The sequence below is a fragment of the Argentina anserina genome, chromosome 3 (genome assembly GCF_933775445.1).
Source record: "Argentina anserina chromosome 3, drPotAnse1.1, whole genome shotgun sequence".
Classification (NCBI taxonomy): Eukaryota; Viridiplantae; Streptophyta; class Magnoliopsida; order Rosales; family Rosaceae; genus Argentina; species Argentina anserina.
The window spans coordinates 2,702,924-2,713,148 of NC_065874.1; the positions used below are offsets into that span (position 1 = coordinate 2,702,924).

The following is a 10,225-nucleotide window of genomic DNA, read 5'->3' on the forward strand; positions in this document are numbered from 1 at the left end:
ATGATAACTACGCATACAAAAACCTCTGAAAGCAAAAATTCCATATAAGCCCCAGAATGAGAATAAAGAACATGACTACTTGGTGAATCTCAGTCACGTTCATGAGGTTAATCAATATAAAATCATGATGGCTCCCTGGCATCCCGATTACTTCGAACTTGTATAATCTGATTCTGCTCGTGTTAGATTAGTAGTTTAGTGCAGCAAGGGATAAACAAAAGCTCTCCAATTTTAATAGAATTCTTCCAATTTCCAGCAAAGTGAGACACCACCAAAACCAGACAAAGCTCTACTACAAATGAAAGCGACGAGCAAACTCTACAAACGAAACACAAGCAAATCACGCATGCATATATTAGTAACGAGTCTCCATAATCTGTGAGACCAAGAAAACAGCATGTAAGACTAGTGCTTAGGATCCTTACCTGGAAAGGAGTCAAAGGACTCCTCTTCTTACTTGAAAAGTCCAAACCTATATATTAAAGCAATAACAATTCCTTTTATACTAGTCCAAATCAACATTCAATTTCCTCCATCACTGAAAATACAGAAATTATATCAGGTGAAGAAAGATGAAGAAGAAAATAAATAGGGAAAACTGGGAGGATTGGTGCTTCATCTGCAAAGATGGTGGGCGTTTAATGCTATGTGACCACGAGGGCTGCTCGAAAGTTTATCATCCTAAATGTGTAGGAAGAAGCAAATACATCCTCAAAATCAGAAAGCGGTGGACTTGTAGGAAGCACTTGTGTTCCCAGTGTCTTACCGGATCAGTGGCAATTAGCTTCTCATTTGCTGTACATACGCATTATGTGACCCTTGCTGCGCAAGTAATATTAGTGTTGCTTCTGAGTTTGCACTCAGAAGAGGGAAGAACAAGGAAGGCCTCTGCAAGGAGTGTTTGCAGCTTGTTAGGCTCGCGGAATCGAACTCAGAATATAGATCAGATGGAAAGAGAATAGACTTCGAGGATAGGGACACATTTGAATGCCGATTCAAGGAGTGTTGGGAAATCATAAAAGAAAACGGGGGCTTGACTTTGGATGATGTTAATTTATTCCCCAAGTAGTAACAATGATGATCAATATGAGGATGCTGAGGATAATGATGAGCATATAGAAGTTCATAAGTCAGTATTGGGAAAAAGGAAGGCAGAAGCAGAAGAATTTATATTTGATGACAATGATAATGATGATCATCTACGATTTCAGAAATCTATGTTACCAAAAAGGCTGAAGGTAGAAGCAGAATTCATCGGATGGGGATCGGAACCTTTGATCGGGTTCCTCAAATCCGTTAAGAAAGATACAAGCAAACAATTATCACAGCGTGAGTTGGGATCTGCAATCTATGAGTATGTCATCGAGAGACACTTACTTGAGTACACAAATAAGAAGACAAAGATCAGATGTGACTGGAGGCTGAATAAATTTTTTAGAAAGGATGAGGTAGATGTGGTCGATGTATTTAGTTTTCTGGATCAACATTTGGAAAATATTGAAGAGACCTGTTATGCATCTATAGTAGCTAGTAACATGAAGCTTATATACTTGAGGGGGAGTTTAGTGGAGAAGTTGATATTGGAGCAGCCCGAAAGTTGGGAGAGAAAGGTGGTGGGAAGCTTTGTGCGAGTGGAAAATTATGAAGGACATAACTCTTCTGATCACAAACTCATACAAGTTAAGGGCACTACTAACAAGAGTGGAGAGACTCTTCTGGAATTGCTTGGAAGAGAGGATCCTATATCAATTTCTCTGTTATCGGATTGCCACTTCACCGAGGAAGAATGTGAGGATTTGCTTTCTAAGGAGACATACAGTTGCATAGATTGAGCAAAAGGCAAGAGAGCTGCACGAGGACTTAACCAAGGATTGGATTGAAAGAGAGTTGGTTTGGTTAGAAAATTGCATTGTTCATGAGAAGAAGCAGAAGGGATGGATCAGCCGAGATCTTAGTGTGTATTGGCGCAAGATAGAGATGCTACAACAACCGGAGGAACATGAAAGACGCTTAAAACAAGTACCAGAAGTGATTCCAGACATGCAGAACTAATAGCTTGCATGTTCTTCTAGTTTAGATATTACAATGCTATTACTATGTAGACGAATTCGCATGAACACAATGAATATATACGAAAAATTATTCAATACAATCATAGTAAAAACACTAAAAAACAAGTTGTTGGCATTGCACGCATCAATCTGCTCTGCGATCCTTTGGTCTTCCTACATCAGACATGCACAAAACTGCAATTATTAATCTCCAAATACTTGAGCTTTCTAGACTGTGCAATTCTACACCGCGATTCGAACCCGACGCAATAGGTTAATGACAAGTACTCGATGAAAGGGCACCTTGAAATTAGCCAGTACAATAATATATTCCTTAGTCAGCTCCACAGACTTGAGGGATACAGTCTTCAATGACGGAAGAAATATCGCCATATGAGTAACATCATCCTCTATTCTTAGAGACTCCAAACTTAAACTAGTTAAAGAGTTGACATTAACAATGGCTCGGAAGGATAAGCTCTTGTATTTCGGCAGTGTTGTAATAAGAAGGTGGTGGGAGGAAGCTGAGATGCAAATCTTTAAGGCCTTATAAGACAATTTTCCCTGTATCCAAATTTATCGATCTGACTGGATTGATGAAATGGTTTATGGTTCTCACGGATGGTGTACGCAGAGTGCAAGTGTGAATTTTGAATGGCAATGCAATTATGCGAACCTCAAACAAGCTATAGACTCGTATGAAATATCTTCATATTGTAGCAGACTTCCAGATAAAAGCTCTATAGGAGAGGCAGAATAAATTGATACATTATTGAGACCATTGCAAACTAGAATATGTTTATATTCTAGATCAATGGGGAAAAGGGTGAAGAATAATAAACAAACTCTGACATAGAAGATAATAGATACTCAATCTGCCATTTCAACCTGACGGAAATTTATGAAATTTACAATACAAGATTTCCTCGATCTCCCATTCTTCCTTTCTTCTTATGCAGCTTTTGCTTGCTGTCAATGCAAATAAAATAAATGTTAGATCCTTAGGATTAATAAGGCCTGATCTCATGAGCACCAATTGGCAAGTGGATTCTCTTCGTAATCAAACTCATTCAAGAAACTAGTAAGAGTTGACCACAAATGAAACGGCCATAAACAAGAATCAATTAATGAAGAGTATTGTATGTAATAATGTTTGTTCCATACGAGTGTAGCATGAACTTAAATTAGTTATATCTGACTCACTCGTTTCTCTTCCTCTATCTTGGCCTTGAGGAAAGAGTAGATTGCAACTCCAGCAATTGCAATGGCCGTTCCGATACCAGTTTGTGTTGAAATCTTGTTACCTGTGGTGGCATCAATTCATTACAGGTAAGAACTCAAAAATCTATTGATTCAAAGAAACAAAAGCTGAAGTTAACTAAGAAACAAAGAAATTTAAAGGCAGATATCTAGAAGCTGAAGAAAAAATAAGCATCATTACCAAAGACAACAATTGAGAAACCAATCACAAAGACACGTTTCAACACATTCCCAACTGCATGTGTAAGAGGTGCCACTCTCTCAAGGGTGTTGGTGGCCAGCTGATAATGAAAACCCAAAAAAGAGGGTCAGAATCTTATAATTCACATTCAAGACATTATCATTGAGGTACCGTTTGAGCTAAAAAAAAAGACCGTTTTACCTGATTGTAGAGATGGTAAAACAACCCCACCCAAAGAAGATCAGTAACAAACTTGACAAGGCCTACTTTAGCAATTGCATCAGCGAAACCGTGCTTGAGCAGTTGAGGTCCCTCCACCTATGATATAAGGCAGTACGCCATAGAGGTCAAATTATTATTTCATTTAGAGAACCAACACTTGCTGCAGGGATCACAGTAGAACTTTTACTTACAATGATGGCGGGTGGAAGGCAGAAAAACAGTGCGATGATTGAGATGTAGGCATACAAATTGGTACTATCCATATCAGTCTGCAAAAAATCAATAAAAATGGATTATTAGCAATGCCTGATGAATAATTCAAACAACATGCCAATAAAAGTCTCAGAGAGGCTAAGCTCACCATGGCTTTCTTTGAATAGATACTCCTGTAGGTGAAGGAGATGTTTGAAATCATAGCACTAATGAAACCAAGCCAATTGAATGACAACTCAGTGAGTGACGCCATCGACACACCTGCATTTCAATGTAATGATCATTTAGGTAACACAAACTTTGAATAAGTTGTGCCGTACTTTAACACAAGATAATCTGCATACATATACTTAACCTAACTACGAGATTGAAAGAACACAAATCCGAAAGCATACCAAGAACAACAGGGGCCAAAGACAACCACAAGGGCAAGGGGATCGATTGTCCAAGTATGAACTGAGAAGCAGAGGCATTGAAAAATGGCTCAAGAGCTGAAAAACCAAAAAAACAAAGCTTCAAATGTTAATGCTATCATGGTAAAATCTGATCATTTACTAACTACCATTATACCACATTAGCTTTATTACCAAGAGTAACACATGCATAGTCAATTTTCACTTTTTACCTTTGATGGTGTGAGTGAATGAGACAGCTACGGCTGCAAATGAGACATTGCTGGTGACGTGCCCCAGCGCGTGGCACGCCGCGACAGGGATCAGCAACTTCAATTGGGTCGAGTCCATAGGCTACATGAGAGTTTTACCACAGTTAAATTCTGATTCTTTTTACTGCATCTACATAATTACTCTTTACAAATTATAGTTTTCACTGTTTTGACTTACAGCGCGCTTAGGAAGGCCAACTGCCCAGCTGAGCAGACAGTAAACCACCCCAACTCCCAAGTGTATCACTGACACGAAGCTGTAACCAACTTTCTCCGATCAGTACTCGCAAATTTACCAAAACACCCTCAGCAATCCAAAAGAGAGGAGACTTACTATGGATACGGGAAGTAGTTGTAGATCTTCTTGTTCAATATGTTGAAAATCACGTTCAGGAAGTACCTGATGTACGAAGGACATATTCGTCATTTCCAGTCCTCACACAAATTTGTTAGCTCAGAGAAGAGTGACGTCATCACTTACCACATGAAGAAAAAGAAGCCGGTGAGCAGCGCCGGGTACTTGTCGAAGAAACCGGCCGGAGCGGGCTTATCTCTGTCGAGAGAGAGAGAGAGAGAGAGAGAGTGAGAAAAACAAAGGAAGAGAGAGAAAGCGTTAGGCCGAGACGGAAAACGGAAGTAACGGACCTCACCCGGCGGAATCGCCTCCCTCGGCGGCGGCGGCGGCATGGCAGGGGTTGACAGTCGTCTCCCTCCTCGACGGAGACGCCTCGAGGAGCAACGCCGGGCGGAGCTGCCTCCCCCAGATCAAGTTCCCGCCCTCGCTGACGGCGCCGATCGACCGGCGGGGCGCCGAGACGAACGAGACCGCGGAGGCGGGGTGGCGCGCGGACTTGCGGAGGCTGGGGACGGAGGAGGCGAAGGCGGTGGCGCGTGACAGCACTCGCGACTCCATTGTAAGAGAGGGGTGTTCGGTTTTTGGGGGAAATGAAGAGTGAGCTCTTATGGAGTTGGGAGCGGTTAATTTAGCGTTTGTTTTTCATTCGCTGGGGTTTGGATTGGGTGCGGGGGAGGAGCAGGGTAAGAGGATGAGGGATTGATCGGACGGTGGTGGGGTGGAGATGATGGGGAGGGAAAGTGAAGGGTAGAGAGGGAGGGATATGTCGATATGATATGGGTGGTGGGAGCCCACTTATCCCTATTGAGAGGCTTACGAGCTACGAGGCGGGGTGTTGATTTTGAAAGGCTTATCGTTTTTGTTTCGTTGATGCCTCTTATTTCTTTTGTTTGGGGTGAAAATGTGGAAATGGTGAATCCGTGAAATGGTGTTTTTATGGTGGTTGTTTGTCACGGGAAGAAGGTAATTCAATAATTGTTGGAAGAGCTTTTGTGTCGTAGAGGGTAATGCAAGACATTCGGTCAATTAGTATGATCATCTAATCGGTACGATCGATATCTCGCTAAATGCATTAGTTCAGAATAAGTGAATAAAGACAGCCAAGTGCAAAGTTGCCACGTGTATTGATGTTGTCGCGTGAAAGACTTATCTTTGCTTAGTATTTACTTCATTGTTGATAGTTTTTACTATTATGGTTTTTTTGTAGTTTATTAGTTATCGATATTTAAGTAATTTAATTATGTCTTAGTGAATAATTTTGTACTTAGTTAGTTAGTTATTTAAGTTTCAAAATAACATTTGATGGTGCATGAGCGTTGCCTTAGAATCGTATCAAGTAACCATTAAAATTCGAAAAAAGGAAGAAGGTAAAGAAATGGATGAAGAGTGAAATGGTGTTGCATTTGGAATTTCTTTTTCCATTTGGGTTAGGAAAAGTATCAAATTTCAACTCCACAACCACAATATGGTTGGGCCTAAATAGGCAAAGTACTCGTCATTGGACCCAATCCATATTTATACGGCTGATTCGATTTTCGGCATCTCTGAGTCACTGAGTGACTGTTCTCACATCTCACTGATGCCGTCAAAAGCCTCCGGTATTCCCACACTGTCACCGACGACGGAAAACCACGCCGAATCCCAAACAGAGCTACAGCTTCTTGATGGGCAGTAGGAATCTGCAGAGTAAGATAGTAAAACTTTCTCTTAAAACTGAGCTTACCTTGTTACCACTTTCATGCACACAAGATGTTTGATGAAATGCGCAAAAGAGTTTCTATCACAAGAAAAAGTACCTACAGCATGTGTTGTGGTTTAATTTTCCTGATAAAAGTCGTGGGTTAATGTTGGTTTTGGTAGCTCTGGACTAATTTGATTCAGTTGAGTGATAGTTAGAAAGAGTGGTGTGGCTATAACTATGGGGAGTAAAACCCTGTTTAAATGGTCGAAACAGATCACTTCTTCGCAAGTTGGGAAGCTGATAAAAGCCGAGAAGGACCTACAGAAAGCGCTTATTATATTTGATTCCGCGACAGCTGAGTACACCAATGGTTTTCGGCACGATCACAGCACATTTGGCCTCATGATACGTAGACTAGTATCTGCAAACCAGTTCAGGTCTGCAGAGGCGCTGCTTGATAGAATGAAGGAGGAGAAGTGCAGTGTTACGGAAGATATATTCTTGTCAGTTTGTAGAGGGTATGCTCGAGTTCATAGGCCACTGGATTCTGTCAGGGTGTTTGAAAAGATGGAGGAGTATCAGTGCAAACCAACTGATAAGTCTTACATTACGATATTTGGGATTCTTGTTGAAGAAAACCAGTTGAAGGTGGCTTTCAGATTCTACAAGTATATGAGGAAAGCGGGTATTCCAGCTAGTGTTGTCTCACTTAATATCTTGATTAAAGCGCTTTGTAAGAACAGTAGTTCCATGGCTGCAGCTCTCCAGATTTTTCGTGAGATGCCCGATCATGGCTGCACCCCTGATTCATATACATATGGTACTTTAATTAATGGATTGTGTAAGTTGGGAAAGATCGGTGAAGCAAAGGAGCTATTCCGAGATATGGGAACAAAAGGTTGTTTGCCGTCTGTTGTGACATATACTTGCTTGATACGTGGTTTGTGTCAATCTAACAATTTGGAGGAAGCAGTGGAATTGTTTGAAGAAATGAAATGCAAAGGTATCAATCCAAATGTGTTAACTTATAGCTCTTTGATGGATGGGTTTTGCAAGGGTGGACGTTCTTCACAAGCAATGGAACTATTAGACTCAATGGTTAGCAAACGCCATTTGCCCAACATGATTACTTATAGTACTTTGCTTCATGGACTCTGCGAAGAAGGGAAGCTTCGAGAGGCTTTGGAGATTCTGGACAGAATGAAGCTGCAGGGCTTGAAACCAGATGCAGGGCACTATGGGAAAATAATAACTTGCTCCTGCAATGTTTCCAAGTTCCACGAAGCTGCAAACTTTCTTGATGAGATGGTCCTTGGTGGGATTTCACCAAACAGAATAACCTGGAGCCTTCATGTTAGGATCCATAATGCAGTAGTCCAAGGCATGTGTAATAGTGGAAACCTAACTCAAGCCTTTCAGTTGTATCTTAGCATGCGTACCAGGGGTTTTTCTATTGATGAAGGAACTTTTGATACACTGGTCAAATGCATTTGTAAGAAAGGTGACCTGCACAAAGCTTATCGAATTGTTGATGAGATGGTGCTTGATGGATGCATTCCAGATTATGGAATATGGAATGCTGTGGTTGAAGGGTTTTGGGATCGAACAAAGGTGCGTGAACCTGCTGAATTGTTGCAGGCTGAGCTGATGGGCGAAATAGGTGATGAACAATACGGATGAGTTTTGAGCTATTAAGTCCACCGATACACTTGTATCCCTTATCATAAAGATTTGTTACCTCGACACTGTTGTTGTTAGTGATCACAGAGTATACATTAGTGCGAGCAAAATATAGCACTTGCCCTTGCAAAGTTTTAAACATTGATGTCCTTGGTGATTGTTCATACTGGATTTATATGTTCTCTCCTGGCTCAAAGTTTAGTGCCTATCCAAGATTCCAAGATGACATCCTCAGTTCATTGTTTAGTTCAGTGGATTCATAAACACTTCATTTAGCTTTTGGTGGAGATAATTTGATAGTATAGACCAATTGCTTATTGTTTAGTTTTTTGCATACCCCAGTCTTGCAATACAGGCAAGTTATCTGTTCATTTATTATGTTGTTAGATAAGTAGATCTGACAAGCATTTCTTAAATCAATACGGGAAACTATTTTTGTTGTCTTCCGATCCATCAACAAACGTATACTTCAAAATTTATTTCTTCACAAGTGCCATGAAATTTTGAACTAGAACTAGAATATACAAACAACACGAATCAAATCGACATCGACAGAACTTGGAGGATGCCGGGATCAAATAAAGAATAAGCAAGGTTGCAACAGAGCTCCACAACTTGATCAGACAGGAGGACTCTTAGCATGCAGAGAGGGGGAATCCAATTCCATGGCGCTTGGTTGGAAACACAACGAACAACATACTGCAGAATACACCAATGGCAACTGGCAATGATGTGAGAACCTCCTCAGCCTTATCTGAGGGTGCTGGATCGAAGCAATTCACTACATTCTGGTCGAATAGTGCAATAGCTGCAAATACAAGTATGGACATGAAAGCATGGAGGAAATCTATAAACTTCAATTTGAAATTTGCAGCCACTTCTGGTGCAAGGGAGGTTGAGCCATCTATGATCCATAGGCCTTTGCATGTAGCAAATCCATAGCAGACATTCCCCTTGTTGTCCCTATAGCTATCAGTGAAACTGAGTAGAAAACAAGAAGCACCACAGAGGCCTACAAGGACAGCAGTCATGACCCTGCTGACCGAATCGCAGCTGCCTTGGTTTGTGAATATAGGTGCCAGAAGTTGAAATGCAAGAACTGTTCCAGTAGGTAAAAGATTGGCCAAATGAGCTGTGCTCTGAAACGTCTGGTTCATGGCTCTCTGCACCAGCGTTCTTTTCTCATCTAGTTCCGGTAACGGTGTGTCGTGCAAGAGGGGAAGTTTTGGCTCACCTTCATGCTTGGATTCCTTAGCTCCTAACTTGATCTTCATTGATAACAAACGCGTCGATCAGGTTTATCTCTCCCCTCCTTAATGCTTTGGTTTCTTGGTTGGTTTGTTTTGATAGGCATGTATTGTGTGCATTCTGTTTTTATACAAGTATATAGGAATAAAATTTGAGTGGAGGGAAAGGGAGGGAAGAAAGTCATGTCTTGCAAGGAAGAGAAACTGAAATTTGGGTAAAGCAACTAGGAGAAGTCCACAATGCTTATCAAGCTATTGTTTCTTATTGCTTTCGGTCCAAGGTAGCTTTCAAGACGGTTATATGTATCACACATTGATGTACCCAAATACGTATAATTTCGCAATGCTTGGATAGAAGAAACTCTGTGTGTGGATGAGTGGTGTCTGTTTTAAGGAATCCCAATATCAATTGGATCATATATGATACATGTTATAGGTAGTGTCATAGTCATGCCTTGCACGTTATAACTTATAACTGTATCAAATTAGCTTAGAAACATCCAAGCGTGAGATTTCAGACATGTTCCTTCAAAACTGGCAGCCAACCCAGCCCATATTTGGTTGGGCTGAGCGCTGATGGGCTTTGGGACTTGGGACTATGTGACTTCTATCTAAGAATCTCTGGGATCTAACCCTAACCCTAACAAAAAGCTTCACATCAGTTATAGAGA

At 41.0% G+C, this 10,225-nt stretch overlaps 4 protein-coding genes across 4 annotated transcripts; 2 read left to right on the forward strand and 2 right to left on the reverse strand.

The window, feature by feature from the left end:
- Nucleotides 1–572: 572 nt before the first annotated feature.
- LOC126785694 (zinc finger CCCH domain-containing protein 44-like) lies at nucleotides 573–1,832 on the forward strand. The gene is made up of 3 exons (XM_050511317.1): nucleotides 573–757; nucleotides 868–1,065; nucleotides 1,148–1,832. The coding sequence occupies exons 1-3, from the start codon at nucleotides 573–575 to the stop codon at nucleotides 1,830–1,832; spliced, it is 1,068 nt and encodes a 355-aa protein (XP_050367274.1).
- A 910-nt stretch (nucleotides 1,833–2,742) lies between these two features.
- On the reverse strand, nucleotides 2,743–5,531 carry LOC126789233 (triose phosphate/phosphate translocator, chloroplastic). The gene is made up of 12 exons (XM_050515337.1): nucleotides 5,242–5,531; nucleotides 5,073–5,144; nucleotides 4,926–4,991; nucleotides 4,770–4,848; nucleotides 4,553–4,673; nucleotides 4,323–4,418; nucleotides 4,076–4,188; nucleotides 3,906–3,983; nucleotides 3,694–3,810; nucleotides 3,493–3,592; nucleotides 3,255–3,355; nucleotides 2,743–3,020 (listed from the first exon to the last, which is right to left on the reverse strand). The coding sequence occupies exons 1-12, from the start codon at nucleotides 5,502–5,504 to the stop codon at nucleotides 3,003–3,005; spliced, it is 1,224 nt and encodes a 407-aa protein (XP_050371294.1). The 5' UTR covers nucleotides 5,505–5,531; the 3' UTR covers nucleotides 2,743–3,002.
- A 954-nt stretch (nucleotides 5,532–6,485) lies between these two features.
- LOC126789230 (pentatricopeptide repeat-containing protein At5g46100) lies at nucleotides 6,486–8,517 on the forward strand. The gene has a single exon (XM_050515333.1). It carries the CDS (start codon nucleotides 6,865–6,867, stop codon nucleotides 8,305–8,307), a length of 1,443 nt encoding a protein of 480 aa, XP_050371290.1. The 5' UTR covers nucleotides 6,486–6,864; the 3' UTR covers nucleotides 8,308–8,517.
- A 239-nt stretch (nucleotides 8,518–8,756) lies between these two features.
- Nucleotides 8,757–9,624, reverse strand: LOC126789244 (protein DMP6-like). The gene has a single exon (XM_050515350.1). The coding sequence runs from the start codon at nucleotides 9,579–9,581 to the stop codon at nucleotides 8,943–8,945; it is 639 nt and encodes a 212-aa protein (XP_050371307.1). The 5' UTR covers nucleotides 9,582–9,624; the 3' UTR covers nucleotides 8,757–8,942.
- Between the last annotated feature and the right edge of the window lie 601 nt (nucleotides 9,625–10,225).

Excerpts from the sequence above, each read along its gene's own strand:
- LOC126785694 (XM_050511317.1), top strand. The coding sequence starts at position 573 with ATGAAGAAGAAAATAAATAGGGAAAACTGGGAGGATTGGTGCTTCATC. Across the intron at positions 758-867 it reads AGGAAGCACTTGTGTTCCCA|AGGGAAGAACAAGGAAGGCC; the intron begins GTGTCTTACCGG and ends TGCACTCAGAAG. Across the intron at positions 1,066-1,147 it reads GATGTTAATTTATTCCCCAA|GAAGGCAGAAGCAGAAGAAT; the intron begins GTAGTAACAATG and ends ATTGGGAAAAAG.
- LOC126789233 (XM_050515337.1), bottom strand. The coding sequence starts at position 5,504 with ATGGAGTCGCGAGTGCTGTCACGCGCCACCGCCTTCGCCTCCTCCGTC. Across the intron at positions 5,145-5,241 it reads GAGGGAGGCGATTCCGCCGG|AGATAAGCCCGCTCCGGCCG; the intron begins GTGAGGTCCGTT and ends CTCTCTCGACAG. Across the intron at positions 4,992-5,072 it reads GGCTTCTTTTTCTTCATGTG|GTACTTCCTGAACGTGATTT; the intron begins GTAAGTGATGAC and ends TTCGTACATCAG.
- LOC126789230 (XM_050515333.1), top strand. The coding sequence starts at position 6,865 with ATGGGGAGTAAAACCCTGTTTAAATGGTCGAAACAGATCACTTCTTCG.
- LOC126789244 (XM_050515350.1), bottom strand. The coding sequence starts at position 9,581 with ATGAAGATCAAGTTAGGAGCTAAGGAATCCAAGCATGAAGGTGAGCCA.